Source organism: Monodelphis domestica, chromosome 7, assembly GCF_027887165.1.
Source record: "Monodelphis domestica isolate mMonDom1 chromosome 7, mMonDom1.pri, whole genome shotgun sequence".
In the NCBI taxonomy this organism is placed as follows: domain Eukaryota; kingdom Metazoa; phylum Chordata; class Mammalia; order Didelphimorphia; family Didelphidae; genus Monodelphis; species Monodelphis domestica.
Window position 1 is genome coordinate 216,192,138 of NC_077233.1, and position 20,808 is coordinate 216,212,945.

General features: G+C 36.1%; 1 protein-coding gene across 11 annotated transcripts in view; it reads left to right on the plus strand.

Annotated features, from left to right (window-relative positions):
* Positions 1-20,808, plus strand: part of IQCE (IQ motif containing E) — a 92,303-nt gene that overhangs the window by 58,776 nt on the left and 12,719 nt on the right. For 8 of the 11 annotated variants that reach the window (XM_007498399.3, XM_007498401.3, XM_007498398.3 and 5 more), the window contains 9 exons: positions 288-487; positions 1,486-1,590; positions 2,287-2,377; positions 8,570-8,755; positions 13,866-13,889; positions 15,453-15,563; positions 16,093-16,214; positions 17,404-17,498; positions 18,895-18,999. In XM_007498399.3, coding sequence (XP_007498461.1) covers positions 288-487; positions 1,486-1,590; positions 2,287-2,377; positions 8,570-8,755; positions 13,866-13,889; positions 15,453-15,563; positions 16,093-16,214; positions 17,404-17,498; positions 18,895-18,999 — 1,039 coding nt within the window. The other 3 variants (XM_007498403.3, XM_007498405.3, XM_007498406.3) reach the window with 3 other exon arrangements.

The window sequence follows — 20,808 nt, forward strand, 5'->3', positions numbered from 1 at the left end:
AATTTCTGTTCTTTTAGTATAGGCAAAAGTTCCTGTACCTTAAGCCTAAGTTCCTTTTGGTTTCTTGTACTTACCCTGGACTTCATCAGATAATTCTGTTATTTCAAAAACTGTGTTTAGAGAGTTTAGAAGACTTGGGTTTGAATCTTAGCATTGCCATTTAACGTGTGACCTTGGGCAGGATATCTTCCCTCTTAAAGCCTCAGCATGAGCCTTGTGACTTCTGACACTACAACCTATAAAACCTAAGAATAAGAAAAATAATAACTATTTGTCTTTGTTTTCAGAAAGTGGGTGAGCTTGAGAACACAGAATCTCAGTCTCCAGAACAGGTCAGACTGGTTCCCCTGATTCAGTCAGCATCAAGCACCACACAGCAGGAAGCGCTGAGATCCGATCATTCTGACGAGTGTGAACGACTTCGCGGGATAGTGAGAAAGCTGAAGGGGGACCGGAACACTCTACAAGCTCAGCTGTCTGATAAAGAGTATGTCTCTTTGCAACACAGCTACCCTCCTTCCACCATGTGAAAAAGTTCTTGCTTCTACGTGTTAAAAGTTTTGCACCTGAAGTAAATCTAGCTTTGTTTGGGGAAATCCATCTTTATGCTAGGCCCAAAACTGGCAGTGTTCAATAAAGAATTGTTTACTATGCTGAAATTTCTTAGACTTTGGCTTCAAATTAGCTTTAGTGGTAATAAAATATTTGCTGGGTTACCCCTAGTTCATATAAATTATAGTATATAAAAAATGGGTTAAATCACACAATTAGGAAAATTACTTAAAAATGCAAATCCAAGTCACATCTTATTGCAATGACTTCCAAAGGAGTTTTCCAATTCTTTTTAGAGTGAAATTTATCCTATGTTGCTTGAAATAAACAGGCCATTGACTGAGTTTTTTGTTTTTGTTTTTTTGTTTTCCTTTTTTAATAATTATAACAGTATTTGATCCGATTTAATATCCTTTTCGGGTTTGTTGTGAGAATCTGGCAAAGGAAAAAAAGCCATAGTTTTTCCCATTTGTTTTTTCCCCCTCTGGTAACTTATTTTTTGGCCTAATTGAAGTGTGGTGTCTTATGTTAGTTGCATAACTGTTTCTTTCCTACTCTGTCTAGTCACAATTCTGGTCAGGGTTAGAATGAATCTAACTTTTTAAGATTGAGTTTATATGCATAGTTTCTGAGTATCATGCTTTGGTTCTGGTGATTTGGCTTACTGAGTTCTGTCTCATTAGAGTGCAGTCTTATAGAAGCCAAACTGTTCATTCCCATTATCTTTTTATTCATAATTAAAATGCTATTATATTATGGGAATAAAGAAATAAGTAATTTCAAATTTGATAAATTCACATTTAAAAAGGTAGTATTTAAGAGAATCATTTTGAATAGCAAATAATTTCTGTAAACATTTTATTAAGCTAGATAATGATATGTAAGAACATGTTAAATGAACACTGAAATTTCCCTCTGGTCCTGTATATTCAGTTTGGAAATGAAGCAGTTACTACAGGCAAAAGCTGCTTTGGAGAAGGAGCTGAAAAATGTGGAAGATACAGAGAAAGACAGGAGGGAGAAAGAAGATACCATGAGGTAAATGGATTGAAGTGTCCTGAATTTGTAAAGACAATACAAAATGCATGCTGGTGTATTTTGGATGGGGTCAAACAGTGCAAAAATTTGAAGATCTAATCTGAAAGTATTGAAAAAAGCAGAAGCTGAACAGAAATATTTTGCACTGAGAATCATCAGTAAAAAAATTTCCTGGAAATGATCAGTGGAAGAGGACACTTGATTTGTTTGGGGGGGAAAGGAATAAGTAGTACTTTAACTTTTTTTTTAAGATGGGAATTTAAAATTGGGAAAGGATATATTTATTGAAATAGAATGTCTTCTCTTCATCTTTAGTGATTATAATGAAGAATTATATTTTCCCCTTCTTATCACTTATTACAAATATTTAACCTAAGTAGGACATCATTTTACAATGGAACTATATAGTTCCGGCTCTCAGGCTTACATGTGTTTAAGTTAATGTTAGGTCTGAGTCCAAGCCAGGTTTGCTGTCTGGTCCCCTGTATAATTTTCGTTTTGTCTCACTAGGTTTTGGGGTCAGACAAAACACGTTATTAACATCAACATGACTGTGTTATCCCTAGGTCATCCCTAATGTGTCAGCACAACCTATTGAGTGCCTATTTCTCACTGTGGGACATTCATCAAATTCCTCCATTCAAAAGAAAGATTATGATTACAAGTAATATTTGATCTTTGCCCTTACCACTTCAGAGAGGAAATTCAAAGACTTTCCAAGAAGTTGCAAGAGACGGAAGTAGACCAGAGAAAAGTTGAAGATGACCCCATGGAGATAACACATGAGGTATAGCGTAGCTGTATTTTCCCTACCCCATGTTCAGGCTCTGAGGGTCTCACAAGATAGTTTTAAGGATGATTTTAACTTTTTCTCAGGTTGAAGTTTTTTCTTCCCATTTGTTATCCTAACAGGTTTCTATGTCTTATGCTATTATTTTGTAGATTGAAGTTTATAATGAATTTACTATCAACAAGTTGGCATCTTGAGCCACTATCCTGCTCTTATTTCAAGAGTTGGTTTTGTTTTTAAATTAACATTTCTTTCTAGGACAGTAAATTAATAAAATGTTAACAATCAAGGGTAACTTTCATTCTGGCACAAAAGATTCAGGTTTTAGAATTTTTCAAATGAGTAGTCGTGCTCAGAGGAAAAATATATTAGTGTATAACTCTTGAAAAGACAAGTGTTTGGTCAGATTGTAAACATTTTGTTAAGAGTAAATAGGAAGATGGGTAGTTCTGTGCAGGTCCTAGTAAGCAGATGTCCCTCTGGACATACCTATACCCTTGTTCCTTGCTTTTGGTTTTCGCAGTCCTAAATGTAGACTTTGAGATACTCAGCTAGGTTGTTGGAGATTTTCTTGTTTGCCAGCAGGTTCTTGGTCCCTGCCAATCGTGATCCTGTCAGAAAGGTCTAATTGTCTTCCCTTAGGTAGCACCTGGTACAGCCAGCGATTTACTGAGTGACTACATGAAAGTCACAGCCTCTATTTAAGAATTTTCATTTTCTTCATCTGTTAGAAGAAGGGGATTGGCCTAAACAATTTCTATGCTCCCCTCAGGCAGTAATCCTTTTTTCAAGTAGAGGTTGCCGTTGATTAGTTCTGAAGGCCCTTCCACTTCTGAGCTTCTGTGCTTCTTGTTTGTCCCTTTCCTAGCTTATTCATGGATTCTTCTGAATCCATCTCATGGAGAGCCAAAACAGAACAAAGACCAGATCAAGGAGAGTTAAACATTAAGATCTCTGAGGCTGTAGTATGCTCTGAGAGAAGCACAATTTAGGCTGGGTTGTCCCCCAAAACAGGGGAATCCTGGAGAATCTTCACTCTCTTTGGCCTTAGTGGTTAGTTCATTGTTGTTATTAAAAGAAATTAGAAGGTCAAAATTGGTTCTTAGCTCGGAGACCAATGTCTCTGACTACCTGGTACCCAAGGACCCCAGATTCAACATTTTAGTTTCAAGATTTTCTTTTCTTTTTTTTTTAAGGAAAAAAACATTTTTAAAAAGCTGTATTCCTATATAATTTTCTTTTTTTTCTTTTAGAAGAAACCATTTTTTAAAAGGTTGTATTCCTATGTAATTTTCATTGGGACCTTTAAAAGATGAGAATTTAAGAAGACCAAAGATTTCTTTGCATATGTTGGCAATTGAAAATGAAACTTGGATTTAGTTTTGTTTTTCTTTATCAAAATTTGTATTTATTTATTTTTAAACTTTTACCTTATGTCTTAGAATCAATAATAAGTATTGGCTCCAAAGCAGAAGAGTGGTAAGGGGTAGGCAGTTGGGGTTGAGTGACTTGCCCAGGATCATACAGCTAGTTTAGCAAAATTGATTCATTTTTATGCCACAGCTCCTATTCTTGTAGTAAGTATAGGTCTTGAACACTTCTTTTAAAAGAAAAATAAATTTAAATTAAGTTTTTTGAAAACCTCACTAGCACAATTTAGTTGTAAATTTGGATAATCTACAAACCTGACAGCTAAGCAGGCAAAATCAGATTTTCCCTTAGTACAGGCTGGTGTGACTTCTACCCTATAACTTATATAATGTAGTCTTGTTATTGGCATATATACTGCTGGCTGGAAAAATACCTATTAAACAGTTTAATTTTCTTTCATTCCTTCCTGGAAAACATTTTTCATTATTGAATAAAGCATATTTTATACACTATCCCTAAGGTGTGTTTTTGTGGTGATTTTTAAAAATATGTTAGTTTATGTACACTAGTAATGCAGAAACACTCTTCCAGTCATCTGGGACATTAGCCATTTTTCAAACATTCTTTTGTTTGCCTTAATGCTCAGCTTGACTGTGAGATATTTTCTAATATCAGACGGGATCTCCAATTATAAACAGTTTGGCAGCAAAGCAAGTTCAGAGTAACCTATTCTATATCCTAAGAACACCAGGATCTCTAACATGGCATCATGTATGACCAACTTGTATTTTTTTTCCTGCTTTAGGTTTCAGATGAGATTAACTTTTAGCCATATATTTCTTACTTAAGGTTTTTGTACCAATATTAATTAGGGAGATTGGTCTGCAGTTTTCTTAATCTGTTTTAACTCTTCCTGGTTTAGCCAACAGTACATATTTGTGTCATTAAAGAAATTTGAAAGAATTCCTTCTTCCCCTGTGTTTCCAAATTCTTTATGTAGTATTGGAGTTAATTGTTCTTTGAATATTTGGTTGAATTCATTTGAGATTCCATCTAGACCTTGGCCCTTTTTCTTAGGAAATTCTTTGATGATTTGTTCAATTTCTTTTTCTGTGAGATTAAGTATTCTATACCCACTTTTTGTTAATGTGGGCAATTTATATCTTTGTAAATATCCATCTCTTTCACTTATATTATCAGATTTATTGGCAAGTGATCAGGCAAAATAGCTTCCAATAATTGCTTTAATTTCTTCTTCACTGGTTGCAATTTTACCTTTTTCATTTTTGATACTGAAAGTTCAATGGTTTATCTGTTTTTGTTATTTTTTTCATGAAACCAGCTCTTTGCCTCATTGTAAGTTCAATGGTCTTCTTACTTTACATTTTATTAAATTTGTCCTTTTGAGTTTCAGGGTTTCCAATTTGGTGTTTAATTGAGGATTTTAAATTTTTTCTTTTTCTAGTTTTTTTGAAGTTAAATGGCCAATTCATTTATCTGCTCCTTCTATTTTATTTATGTAAGCATTTAGTACAGTTTTGTCCTTTGTTGAATATAGTTTTTATCACATTATGGTTTGAAAAGAATGCATTTAATATTTCTGCTTTTCAACCTCTAATTGTGAGGGTGTCTTATGCTGCTGATAAAAGAATGTATTCCTTTCTCTTCCCATTCAATTTTCTCCAGAGATATTTCATTATCTAATTTTTCTAAAATTCGATTTATTCATCTTTTTAGCTTCTTTTTTTTATCCCCTCTACTCTGAGAAGTTTGAGTTACCCCAATAGTATAGTTTTTCTATTTCTTCTAGACAGACATTTCTAATGATTTTTGGAGGAATTGTAAAAAATATAAAATATTTATATCAGATTCCCTAAGAGCAGGGGCTGTCTTTTTTTTCTTTGTATCTTTTTTTATACCTTATTTACACCAATTACTTCATTAGGGGTTATCAAATGAATAAGTGGGAATGAGGGATGTCTTGGACTTGAAAGTTTATTAATCCTATGTTGGGTATATTGATTCTCCAGTTTCGTTCAAGAAATTTGAATAGTTGGTGTGTTTTTTTAAGAATTTAAACTCTTTTTAGGGAAAAATTCCATTTTCCTTGAGGAATAAGGATTCTCTCACATGTTCAGAAATGTAAAGTTTTCTTAGCCTTAGATTAAAACTCATCCCACTTTGCACCAACTCTTTATCTCTTTCCCCTTGAAATTTTCTCTAGGCCATTAAAGGAAAATGAGAAACAAACACATAAGTCCTATTTTCTTGCTTTTTCAGCTTACTAAATTGGAACCTTAGATAAAAAATGTTGCTAGTGCAGTGAATGTCTTTCTTTGCACCATTTGCACCATTGGATCCAAATCTGGTCAGGAAAGACATTTCTCTTGTATTATTAGTGTCCTTTTTTTTCCTTCATTCTTTCTCCTTTCATTTTCTTAAGGATCTGGTATTATGGCCAGTTATCTGAACTTAAAGAAAAAAAAAACATATCTGGTACCCTTTTCACTCTTGCCAAGAGCTTTCATCTTTTTACTTAATCTCAGTAATTTGGCATTGAATCCCTCTAACTCCTTTAAATGCAGAGTTGTAAGGTGTCCTAATACCTTTGCCTCCTTGGTTATTGTCCTGTAGTCAGCATCTGAATTTCTCTTGACTAAGACTTTGAGGAAATTTGTACAGTGGCTTTACAGTCGAACTCCGTGTTTTTCATTTTGGCATCTTTTCTTCTAAAACTGGGCATTCTCAAACTTTTGTCATTATAAGAACATATCCTTCAAGAAGGTGAAAAACTGGATAATAAAATGCTTTTTTTTTTTAGCTGTTAGAGCTCATTTTCCTACACAGTTATATTTAAGATATTCACTAGTATTGCTGTTTTTAGATATTTGTTCCCTTTGCTTTTAGCAATTGATAATTACTTGGTTTTTTTCTTCCTAATTCTTTTTCTAATTCTTTGGATTTACTTGCTATAGTCCATAAATTGTGTAGCAAATAAATGATAGAGGAAAATTGGGCAACAAAGTAATTAAAATAACAAGTTTTTATTCCAGTGGTCTTTTTTTTAAGGCTGAGGTGCCAAGAGTGTTTAATGTAGACTCAAAGAAAGATGAAATTATTGAACAGGGTTAAAGGAGTCCTCTTAAGTATGGAAGGGAGGTCTGGATATTGCTAATTGTGACCATTTTAATGAGTTTTAAACTAGAAGAGTGTGATCCAACTTATTACCTAGAGCCATTGCATCAAGGAATTGAAATGTATTATAATTTGAAAAATTAGAACTTGTTACCAAGTTGCATGAGTAAAGACTTATTTATCTTCAACGAAGTATGAAGTGCATTAGTATATTCTAAGGTTAAAAAACCTTGACTGGAATCAGACACAGTTGTAATTGGCATTCTATCCTGTCACACTGTTAGCAAATGGAAAAGTTGCTCTCTTCAGTAGGGCATAGATGCCTGTGAGATCACAATATTATGAGGAGCAGAGATCTTTATCAGGTAATAAAATAGGTTAACTAAAGCAAGTTACAAAAACTTTAGGAGAAATTAGGTTGGTGTGCTTACCCAAACAGATATGATGGACAATTCATTGTTCTGGGCAATATTCTATTAAAACCAGTTACTTCTCTGGCCTAGGAATTTGCCTGGTTTGGTTTTAAAATTTTAATAGTTCTTTGGATTGCTTCCTTTGTGAGATCTTTCTCCAACAACTTTGTCTTCACTGAGTTTAGAGATTTCCCTTTGTGGTGTAAGACAAGTGGTTTAGTATTTTCATAGTTGTTAGAAATACGAAATCAATATCCAGAGGCAGAAAATATATCCCAGAAAGCTGGTGACAATATGAAAACATAACTAGTTGACGATTATAATAGAAAAATTTCTTTCTTCCAACCTAAATCAAAACTGATATTTATCATGTTTAACCATAGCACACTGCTTTTTCTTTTTTATTAGGCCAGGATGAAAAAAGCAGGGCTTTTCCAATTATCATCTCTGTAACATCAGAAATTTGCTTTTATTTATTCATTTTGACTTAAGATATTATTATTTAAATTATAAACCACTTTTTAGTCATAGTGACTTCAGCTCCTTGAAATAGTAGTAATGCTGGAAATGCTCTTTGGCCCCAGAAAGATAATTCAAACACAAAATTCTTCCTCCTCTGCCCCTAGGAAATATCTTTCCCAACAGAAAATGTGGTCCGTCATTTGATATTGGGTGTCATTAACATTGACAGTGATCAGTCAGGGCACCAAGTAACCCAAGAGGCAGGTTTTCTATGTTTCATCCTCTTTAGTGGGCTAACTTGCTTTGTGACCTTAGAAAAATTAATAATTTTCTCTGTGCTTTAAGGGTTCTCAGGCTATAAAATTGAAATGCTAATATTTTTCACCTATTTACCTCCTTGGGGTATGAGAAGAATTAATTAGATGATATCATGAAGGCTCTTTGAAACCCACAAAAAAAGATTAAAAGTGTAAAACAGTATTGTCATGCTGGCAGGATCACAGGGGATGTCATGGTTTGTTTGTTTTTTTCCAACAAGAAGAGTGCTGCCAGAAAGAAGTTTAGAGACTTTAATGAAAAATGACTTTGAATCCATTTTACAGTTTGTACTTTGCTTCTCACCAAAGATTTTGTCAAGTGCCATGCTGAGCAGTGGATACAACTTTTCTCCATATTAAAAAGCATGATCAGAATATCCTGCCATCATGCGAAGTAATATCCTGCCACCTTATCTGATAGTTATCTACCTTGCTTCTTCTGATTCATTTCCTTCTATGACTCATTCTTTTCTGTTTTGAATTTCTTGCAGCCTAAAGAAGATGCCCCTATCTCCTCCAACATTACCCATGTCCAGACTCAACAAAGTTCTGTATCGAGTTCAAATAATGTGTCCACTCAATCTCCCATTTTCCACACTGATGCCAGAAACAGACAGCAGAGAAAAGAGAAAGCTGCCAGAATTATCCAAACCCAATGGAAGATATTCAGGAGAAAGGTGATATTTCTGGAAAAAAAATTATTCGACATAGCTGTCATCTCTTCCTATTCTAGACTGTCTAGCTTCTCAGTGAGCCTTGTTAGAAAAGCACTCTCCTAGAATCATAGCATCTTCGAGCTGGAAGGGACTATAGAGAGCTGAGCCATCTTTGGTCCAGCTCTCATTTTATAGATGAGGAAACTGAGGCCGGGCCTAGTGAAATGATTTCTTCAAAGTCACACAGGAAGTCAGCAGAACCTGATTCCTACTTTCCCATATCCCTTGCTTACAAAGAGGTGGGTGGATGGGGGGAGGTTTTATCCCAAAAGCCTTTTCCATAAGAAATGAGATTAATAAATTCTTTTTTTTAATTTTTAAATTTTAATTTTTAAATTAATTAATTTAGGATATTTTTCCATGGTTGCATGATTTATGTTCTTTCCCTCTCCTCTTCCCTCCCCCATCCCGGAGCTGATGAGCTGATGAGCACTGGATTATACATGTATTATTGTTCAAAACCTATTTCCATATCATTAATATTTGCAATAGAGTGATCATTTAAATTCAAATTAAAATAATACATTCTTAATAAATAATTATTAGTAGAATTTAACAATAAGTTACAATATAATGAATATATTCATAATTCCTTATAAATTCTTAGACTGAGAATCCATAGCCTCTAGCTAGTATGTAGCAAATATGCATTTCATATCCTTTCATGTAAAAATTCTAGGACTTTGGCTTTGCCCAAAGAAAAATTATGTTATTGACCCAAAGGATGTGCACTTTGAATTATTTTTCTAGTATGTGAGATGGGTTGCCCTGAAGTTATCATGCACTTACTTGATAGTCAGATGAGTGAAGTGTGACTTGGGAAATGCCTGGGCTTAAGGTGCAATCTGTTCTACCAAGACTTGAGTTTTTTCATTATGCAAAGCTAACGGATTGATATGGGGATCAGCCCCTCTGGCCATGACCTCAACTCTTTAAGACAACAGTATCTTTGACTCTATAATCAAAGACTTTGACAACAGACAAATGTTTCTAGCACTCTGAAAGTTGGGAATTTTTCTCTAATTCTATTAAAGGAATGCAGACTAATTTTTATGGGTCAAATATTACTTAACATGACTTATATAAAAGTATGGACACAGAGAAGCTTAAAAACATTTCTCCAAAAATGTCCAAAAGATCAAGCTTATGCAGAGAATGTGACATGATTATGGAAACTTGCATATGATGTAAATATGTAAATTGGAATTCAAACAATCTTAAAACTTAACTAGTTTATCACGAAAGGGTGGGAATTGGACCTTACTATGTATACTTTGTTCAACTTGTCAGACACTAAATGTGTAACAAGGTATCCTAGGGAGAAGACAGAATTGATTTGTTGAGGTGTCAATGTTTTGTTTTTCTAAAACAACCATAGAGTTACCCATTGATCTGATTACTATGATTCCTATGCCACAGTGTCTGAGATCCTCTACTTGAATGATCCTCAAAGAATAGTTGTAATCCTCTCCTCCAGTTTTATGATTATGTTACTGTTCTGCAAATTATAGTGAGCTTTTATGTTTTAATAGACATAACAGGAGAGCTGATAGAGCAGTGCTGTAGGCCAGAACTCATCTACTGTTCCTATCCCCATGTCCCTTAATCTGTACTAAATACTCAACTTTTCACTTTCAGCTTCCCTCTCTTATTTACTCTTCATTTTCTAATGAATAGGTGAATTGGTTCCAGCTAATGTCTCATCTTTTATTGGAAGCCTCTCCTGATCCATATAATCCCGAACATATCTTATTTGTATGTAGTTGTTGGCATGTTGTCTCCCTTATTTGACTGTGAACTACTCAAGAGCAGAGATTGCCTTTCTTTGTAACGCTGGTGCTTTTTGATACAAAGTAGGTATTTAATAAATGCAGTGAGGGGGCTCAGTGGATAGTGTGCCAGGCCTAGAGATGGGACGTCCTTGCTTCAAATATGATCTTCGATACTTCTTAGCCATGTGACCCTGGGCAAGTCACTTAATCCCTGTTGCTTAACCCTTACCACTCTGGAACCAGTATTTAGTATTTAGTGCCAATTCTAAGACAGAAAGAAAGGGTTCAAAATAAATAAATACTTATTGACTGATCAACTAGCAAGATGGATTGGGGTTTTTCCCTCTCTGATTCTAAGGGTATGCTAAGAGAATTCTCAATTCTGATCATTTGACTTATTTTGCTAAAGGTTGAATGTAATGTAAATATGGTGTTAATACTTGATCGTCAGAATATCCTTTGTCTCTATTGTGCCTTTTTATTGTAAAAGCCACACTTCCAATAAGGTGATCCAAAAGAATTCTATCAGTGCAAAGACTTAGCACAGTGTAGGTGCTTGATAAATTAAGAATCAATATACTATTTGGTCAGATCCCTCAGATAGACCTGGGTTTAGTTTTGATATTTGTAAAATAAGAATAATATGAAATCATAGAATCTTTGGGTTGGAAGGGACCTCAGAGGTCATCTGGGCCTAATGGGTACCTGAGCCAAGAATACTCTCTATAATACGAATTGAGAAGAGGTCCTCTGACCACCGATTAGAGATCAGTGATGGGAATACTCACTGTTTCTCAAAGCAGCCCATTCAACTCTCTGCCAGTAATATCTTCTAGCATTCATTCTCAACCTTAGAAATACTTTGAAGATAAAGGAGATAATACTTGTTTACAAGGCTTTGAGTCTACAGAAGAAATTTTCTTTTCTTTTCATTTACTATATCTAAAGTCCAAGCCACAGCTAGATTTGAAATTAGCTATTGGCTAGTCTCAACTTGAACTGCCTCTTTTAACTTCTATCCAGCACATATCAGAAAGTCAGCATTTTTTTTTATTTTAAAAATATTTTTCTATGCTTACATGATTAATTTTCTTTCCCTCCTCTTTCCCCTTCCCCCTTCCAGAGCCAACAAGCAATTCCACTGAGTTGTATAAATGTTATCACTTGATACCTATATCCATATTATTCATTTTGTATAGAGCAGTCTTTTAAAGCCAAAACCCCAAATCATATATCCATATAAACAAGTGATAAGCTATATGTTTTTCTTCTGTGTTTCTACTCCCACAGTTCTTTCTTTGGATATAGATAGCATTCTTTTTCATAAGTCCTCCTGGATTATTCTGAATCATTGCATTGCTACTATTAGTAAAGTTCATTACATTGGATCATTCTACAGTGTTTCAGTTTCTGTATATAATGTTCTCTTGGTTCTGCTCATTTTACTCTGCATCAGTTCATGGAGGTTCTTCCAGTTCATGTAGAAATCCTCCAGTTCATCATTCCTTACAGCACAATAGTATTCCATCACCAACATATACCACAATTTGTTCAGCCATTCCCCAATTGAGGGACACTTCCCCCTCCATTTTCCAATTTTTGGCCACCACAAAGAGTGCATCTCTGAATATTTTTGTACAGCTCTTTATTATCTCTTTGGGGTACAAACCCCACAGTGATATAGCTGGATCAAAGGGTATGTATTCTTTTAAAGCCCTTTGGGCATAAATTGCCTTCCAGAATGATTAGATCAATTCACAACTCCACTATCAGTATATTTGTGTCCCAAAGTTGCTATATCCCCTCCAACATTTATCATTTTCCTTTGCTGTCATATTGGCCAGTCAGCTAGGTGTAAGGTGGTGCCTCAGAGTTGTTTTGATTTGCATTCCTCTCATCAGGAGGAATTCAGAACACTTTTTCATGTAATTATTGATAGTTTTGATTTCTTCATCTGAAAGCTATCTATTCATGTGTCTTGACCGTTTGTCAATTGGGGAATGGCTCGATTTCTTGTACATTTGACTCAGTTCCTTATAATTTGATACATTAGACCTTTGTCAGAGATTTTTGTTATAAAAATTTTTCCCCAGTAAGTCAACATTTCTGTAAGAATTAAATCACTTACAATTAGGAATAACGGTGCTAAAGGTACCACATCCCTCTTAACAGTGGCAAGTTGGAGGGGCAGTTAGGTGGCTCAGAAACAGGAGGCCTCCCTGGGTTTAAATCTGGCCTCAGATACTTTCTGGCTGTGTGACCCTGGGCAAGTCACGTAAGCCCCATTGCCCAGCCTTAACCATTCTTCTGCCTTGGAACCTATATACAGCATTGATTCCAAGACAAAAGGTAAGGGTTTAAAAAAAAGTGGCAAGTAGGATCTTAGAAGATAAAAGTTACTAACCTTAGATTATTACTCAGGTAATCCTAGGATACTCCCAGAATGTATTATTCTTTTCCATTCTCTTCCCTTGGTTGTGGCAATGCAACCAAATTCAATAGACAATGTATTAAGACATTTACTCTGTCCAGGGTACTCTTTTTTTAGATGCTAGTGAGGCAAAAAATGAAATAGCCCTTGCTCCCAAAGGAGCTGATGTTCTTCTGAGATAGTCACAGTCTTCAGCTTTTATTCTATAATGTGCTATTTGGTCTTTTGTACTCCTGCTACCTCTGACCTCATCTTTGCATCACTTCTTCCTCCTTCCCATTAAAATAGAGCTTTTTCTCACTCTGTTTTACCTTGTCCTGGGCCTTATCTTCATCTGTTTCTTGTTCTAGTGATGGGCATGTCTTCTGGTAATATAGTGTTCTTTGCTTAGACAGGTTAATTATTATTAAAGATCAGCAGATTTCATTAATAGAGAGGTCACTAAATAGAGAGACTACTAACCATACCAGTAGAGAAGAACTATGGAGCTCATAGTTCCAAATAGCGAATAATCCTGAAACCTTTTACCTTTCATTTGAAAATATGTCATGTCATTTTACCCCTGTACACTTGTCTTCCTGTTTATGTTTTGCCTGACTCAGGGTCATCAATGAGTTTTGTGTTCTTTACATGCAGTAGTCCATGTTAGGCAATGGGGGAAGCAACTAGTGAGGAAGAAAAGAGTTCATTGTGCTTGCAATTTGTTGTCAGTTTGCTTTTATCTCCATATTAACTGTGTTTTTCAGTCCCTTGGTTGATCTGATAGCAGTGGTAAGGGGGAAAAAACGGAATCCCTTAGGGGAAGAATGTGATTTTAAAAGGCCACAGACCTTCTGATGTTAATTTAGAATTTGTTTTTCTATTTCAGAAAAAAGAGGCTAATCTGGATGAGGTAAGTGTGGGTTATTACAACAATAATGTAACATGAAACATGAGAGGATATTTTATTTCTGAAACATACTAAATTTGTATGGGTTTCAGAGGCATCCTTTTAAATACTCATATTTTAATTAAAGCAAATTCCATTAGCAATGAGATGTTTAAGGTCATTTCATTTTTCCCCCCCAAATATGTGATTTTGATGTTTCATGATGGGGGGAAAGTATGAAATTTTAAACAGTATATATACATTCCAGATAGTGTGACATTCCTCAACTGCCTCATTATTGAGAAGGCCAGGTCATCTTTGCTAAAAAGAGTGAACAGATTACAATAATATATATTTTTCTGGGATCCTGGAAATCTCCCTACTCTCTCCTCTCCCCAACTTTTCTCATTTCATTCTCTTTTGTGAAGGTACTGCTTCGGATTTCTTTTATAAGTCGGCAGTTCTATTCCCAGTACATCCAGGATGTATGGCTTTTTAGACTATTAAGGAGAAAGATTATTTTACTCCTAGAGGCTAACCTATGGTCCTAAGGAAGACTTCATTTTGATCCTCTTTATCTGGGCCCTGGTTTTATATCATTTCAGTAATTGCAAAAGGTAACCATCTTCCTAATGGTGAAAGTAAGATGTTAATAAAGGGAAATGACTGCCCTTTGATCATTGCCCAAATAAGCCTAGTTTCATTCCAAAATTTATTGCTCTTTTAATTTTTTTTTCAACTAACTGGTGTCCAGGCACTTTTCTTTGTTCTTGTTTTTAACTTACATTGTATATGATCTTCATCAAAAATCAGTCCTTCATCCAAAGAAATCTATGATCCTATAATCCTGCCTTTTAAAAATTGAAATGCATTCTTTTTTACATGACAGTCATGACAAAAGTGTCTGGACCTTGAATCTAATGTTGAGTTTGTGCTCAGTGTGTATGTCTGTTGTTCAGTTTTAAAATGAGTTGAGAGCTCCAGTTTCCTTGTCAAGCATTTGGTATTTTTTAAGCAGGAATGAAGGTAGGCTCTTTCAAGGTTGCTTTATTATCAACCCCACTTTCTCTCCCAGAGATAAAGGGCAGAACCTGTGGAGTCTCCATACTGACTTCCCAAAATAGGAAGGAAAAAACCCAGCATTTTTTTTGGCATGCCACACGAACATGTCAGATTCTGCTTAATTTTAGAATTTGTGTACGAAGTAGCCAGAGCCTTTGGATAACTAGACTCTAATATGAAAACATCAACATGTGCCTTGAACTGTCAAATTTGAACTAGGATTAAGTAGCTAGAATGTAATTATACTGACATAGTACCATCATTTTGAGATTTTCAGGATTCAGTTTGACCATCAAGTCATGGATCAGTGGGTTTATTCTCAGTGTGGATTGGGATATTTCTGATTGCAGTAGGTTTTGTGAGTAAGAGGGAGATAGATTCTTTGTAAACATTTCTATGATTATGCAACAGTAAGGAAATTTGTTTTCTTGGTGGTTCTACTTCCCCCCCCCTGGAATCTGCTTTAATTTGTAGCTGCCATCTTTCCAGGGAATTAACATCCATTTCTCTCTTTCTCCCTGCTAGGCGGCTGCTGTACTGCAGGCAGTTTTCAGGGGACATTTAGCACGGGAGAAGCTGTTTTCGAGCGATACATTTGGTTCAGAATCTCCCAGCATGCCCAGCTTTCCAAATAAGGTAGCCATCAAGCCAGCTGGTCACAGACCCAATATGTCACCCTCTGTTTCTTCTTTTGGTGCAGTTTGTCAACTAGTGGAAGTATTGGACAATTTTATAACTTAGTCTTTTAAAGCTTTCTCACCCAGTGGGCTTAACCTAATGCTCTAGGCTATAGTGTATTTTCAGACCCGAGTAATTTTGCCTCTGACTGGCCCAGCCCAAGGAAACATAGTTTTCTAGGTTAAATTGCTGTTGGGGGGCTGGAGAATAAAGTAGCACATCTTACCTTGTTGCTAAGATCTAAGAACCCTCATTTTAGCTACTATCTCCCACAAGAAGAGACTTGTATCTCAAGAGCTTTTAGAGTATAAAAACCTATAATTAGGTGGTTGCTCACTTAATAGCATCAGTAATCCAACGAACTATCCAAGGAAGGAGATCTTGGCACTTTGTCTATCTTGTGTCTAGGGTGGTGAACTTTTACATTTATTGTGGAAGGTTTGATGTCAAACCTTTACTTTCCTCCTTTGATATCATTACATTGTAGAAATCCGACAGATCCCGCTGTCATAGTTCCTCACATTTGGTGGCTGATAACAAGGAGGAAGAGGAGGCTATTGCAGTCATCCAGTCGATTTTCAGGGCACACTCAACACGGATGGGATACCAGTAAGTCAGAAGCAGCTAGTTCAAAGTGTGATTAATTTTTTCGTTAGGCCTATTTCTGTATTAAGAGAGAATGTAGGATTCAAAGGTAGAAGAGGGAGATCTGCCGGTACCACAGTTGCCCAGGAATAAAGCCTGATAGCATGTAGGCATTAGGCAGATGGTATGTTGCAGCAGGCTATTAACATGTCAGCTATTTGCAGAGCAAAGGCCATGGTTTTTGTTTTTTGTTTTTTTTTTCCAATTCTGTTGATGAACAAGTAGTGCACTGTGGACATGTGGTGAGCTTTAGATGATCAGATTTGGAGAGCCCTTGGGATCTCTTCATTGTGGAAAGATTCCATGATCATTTTGCTTTTGCCATAGGGAAAAATATCTAGATAATATTTTGGTCACCTCTTGGCCCAGGTAACCATGAGTCTGTAGACTTCCTGCATTATTACTTTTTTTTCACATGTTAATTCTGCTATTTAATAGATGAAATATCCCCCAAAACCCAGAATAGACTCATTCATTGCAGACTTTTTTTCCAATAGCAGTTCCATAATCTAATCTCTGCCCAGGCTTTACAGTGACTATCCAATAAAACATCCTCCTATCTTTGATCTATAGGGCTCCCTGCCCTTCATGATAAAACCTTAGTAGCTACCTAAAGACATAATGCACCAAAAGACTAGAAGGGGGAAAAGGATGGAGTAAAAGCCTGCTTATGAAATCTCAATAGGCTGAGCCTCCATTTCCTTCTTTTTCTAGTGAGAGGTTAGCTTAGATTATTTCTTTCTTTTTTTTTTAAACCCTTACCTTCCATCTTAGAATCAATACTTTGTACTGGTTCTAAGGTGGAAGGCTAGGCAATGGGAGTTAAGTGACTTGCCCAGGATCATACAGCTAGGAAGTATCTGAGGTCAGATTTGAACCCAGGACCCTCCTGTCTCTAGGCCTGGCTCTTAATCCACTGAGCCACCCAGGTGCCCACTCCTAGATGATTTCTAAGGTACCTTCCAGCTCTGAACATTCTATGAGTCTATAGGTTGTTAGAAGTCTTTAGCCTGTTTGCTAAACTTTGAATCATTTCCTTGAATTTGACTGTGTCTTTCTCCAAATCTCTCTTTATCCTCACAGGCAAAATAATGAACCCTGCTTTGGGCCTCTAACCACTACAATGTGTCATTAAAAAAATTTTTTTTTCCAGTACAAGAATGTCTGATTCTTCCATAAGTGAAAAGAAATCCGGTTCAGCATTGTGCAAGAAATCAGCCTCTCTACTCTCTACGCCATCTTCTCTTGGTAATATCTTTTTTTTTTTAACTTGGCTACAAGGGAATGTTTATTTTAAGCCAAGAGGGTAGCTGTCCTAAATTCCTTTTTTATACAGGAAAATTGTAGGACACAAATAATTCTTTAACACTCTACCTTGACTGAGGAATTTTAGAAAAATGTTCCTAGAAGTAAAGAATTCCAATGAATTCCCATTGCTTACAGTTTGTAGGAATATTTTAATATTGGTTATTATAGGGTATCTTATTTATTGCTCACCTAATCCAGTGTGCCCTTCCTTCCCTTTCTCTCATTTTTAATCCCAGCTCTTGCTGGAGAAGAGTGGTTTCTTTACCTTGACTAGTGGTTTTTTGTTTTTTTAAACCCTTACCTTCTGTCTTGGAACGAATAAGCAGAAGAGTGGTAAGGGCTAGGCAATGGGAGTCAAGTGACTTGCCCAGGGTCACACAGCTGGGAAGTGTCTGAGGCCATATTTGAACCTAGGACCTCCCATCTCTAAGCCTGGCTTTCAATCCACTGGGCTACCCAGCTGTCCCCTTAGATTGTTTTTTAAGTAAAATATTTCTTTTAATTTCCTTTCCTGCCTCACTAAAAGCCCAAAGTATCCTTATACCACAATTAATAGAATATATTTGGCATCTCAAATAGATTGTCTTGAGGGCCTTTCCAAAGCTATGAATCTATGAATAAAGCATAGGCTTCTATCTGCCCATTGGGGAGCAATAATTAATTGAATTCTTTCTTCTGCCATGTCTGGTGTAAATATTAGAATAATTTTAGCCATGAACAGTGAGGAACCATTTGATTTTATGAGTAAAACTATTGAGATTTCGGGATACCATTCAACCGTAAATTTAATCTTGGGATTTTCATTTGTGAACATAGCACAGGTGCTAATAAGGAGGATCCTCTGGTGTGGCAATGTTTTAAATTAAAGCAATCTTGGGGACAGCTGGATGAGTCAGAAGATTGAGAGGCAGGCCTAGAGACAGGAGTTCTTGAGTTCAAATGTGACCTCAGATACTTCCTAACTATTAGATTCTATGTTAACCCCCATTGCCCAGCCCTTACTACTCTTATGCCTTGGAAACAATACCCAGTATTGATTCTAAGACAGAAGGTAAGTTTTGTTTTCTTTTTTTGAAAAGGTCAATCATATGGAGACCACTACAGGCTTTATTGTAGCTCCTTCCAATCTAAGAAATGGTATTGCCTCCTGGTGGTGGTGGTAGGGGAAGGAGGAGGGGGCAGGAGGTGTGGGGAGGAGACAAGGCAGCTAGAAATAGAATTTCCTGAACTAAATTGAACCGTGCAGAGGAAAGATAAAATACATTCTAAATCCAAGTTTTATTTGCTCCACTATTGTCATTAATCACTGAAGCTTCTAACTTCTGAGTTATTCTAGGAAAAGAAGATAGTGATGTTAGTAGCGAAGACACTGTTGAAGAATTACCTGCTGATGATGAGAGTATGCAGCCAAAAGAGCCCCTGATTTACCAACCCTGTCATGGTGAGTATCCACATATATGTTCATTCATCGAGTAGGGGAGGAAATCTGAAACAGTCACTTCTTTCATGAGCAGAGTTAGGTTCTCAGGCACCTGGGATTGTGCCTTTGTTGACTGGTGAATGTCCACTAGGCCAAAGGAACAAATGAGATAGTTTGGGTGAGAGGGTGAGGCAGGTTTACTTGTCTGAGCACACCAGCATTATGATCTCTCTTTTAGTTCTTAGTTTCCAGGTCTACATTTCCTGACTGACCTGCCAAGAGTCCCCAAGAGATTGAACCCAGGAGATTATTCCTGGAGATTTCTGCCTGTTACATAGTATTTCTCTCCATTTACATCAGTATTCTAAATGTTCTCAAACTGAATTCTGAAACTCTTAAATCTAACCAAATTGTCCAGGTAGAGTAGTCTAGTAGAAAGAGCACTGGACTTGGAAAAAGGATGCCAGGATTTGAATTCTGACTCTGACCCTACTAACTGTGTGACCATAGGAAAGTCAATCAATCTGTCTGAGCCTTTGTTTCCTCATCTGGAAAATGGGGGTCATAGTACTAGCACTTACTTTCTCACAAAATTAATGTAAGAAAAGTTTTTTAAACTATGAAGTGCTAGAGAAACCCAGGTTGGGTTATATGCAATGCTAATAAAGCCCAATTAATGTTTGCATGATGTAGTAGACAGAGGTCCAGCCTCTGACACATGCATTTGCTGAGTGACCATGGACAAGTCACTTGACCTTGCCTGTGACCTAGTTAACTTTCTGACTGTTACAAATGAATTATCATAGATTTCTGTCTGTCTCCATGTCTTTGTCTCTCTCTCTCTCTCTTTCTGTCTCTGTCTTTTATCCCTTTCCCTGCCTCTGCCTGTTTCTCTCTCATATACACCCACACAGTCACACACAAATGCATAAGAATTTAAAAGAAAAATGTACAGATGCTCAAGACACAAAAAACTCAGTTGGTTTCCGGTGTGTTACAGGGACCTGAAAGTACCTTCCAATAACTTTCTTATTAATTAAATAGCTTTGAACAGTTTAGTTCCTTACCGGCTTTTGGTGGCCTTTAGATTTTTTTTTTTAAATCAGTTTAAATCAGACCTCAGACACTAGCTGTTGTGGCCCTGGGCAAGTCATTCAACCATGTTTGCTTCCATTTCCTCATCTGTAAAATGAGCTGGAGAAGGAAATGGCAAACCACTGCAGACTTTCTGCCAAGAAAACCCAAAATGGGGTCACGAAGTGTTGGACTCAACTGAAGAGTTGAACACAAGTCAACAGAATTTTTGTGGAAAAATGTATCTGAGCTCCCCCTTACTCTTCCTGTTAAATAAGAGTAAACTTGAAGTCAAAACTTATGCCTAAAATTTATCTGTATTCTTGTCATTCTGATATTTTACTTTTATCATTCTATTTTCACTAGGGAAATGAGTTTGTAAGAAAAACTAAAATCAAGAAAATTTGGTTTTCAAGCCTTTGTTTAATATGATTATAAGAAACTGTTTTTAAAAGCTTTAAAAACAAAAAAAAATTAAATCTAAGTAATCTTGCAGGCTAATTTTAAAAATTTCTTTAGATCCCACTTTAATCTTATTCCTTTTATTTCCCTGAAAGTTATAAAGAAAAAAGAGAACAATTACAATATTTGAAGCCGGATTGAATTGTAATTTTCTTCTCTGTATCTCAAATATCATAGCTGCCATGACCAAGGAATTCATCACCCAGTGAGTGATCTATTGGTGATGAAACTCCCTATAATTGGTCCTTGGAAAGCAGGCCTGGTCTGTTGCTGGACTGTACTCATATCTCACTT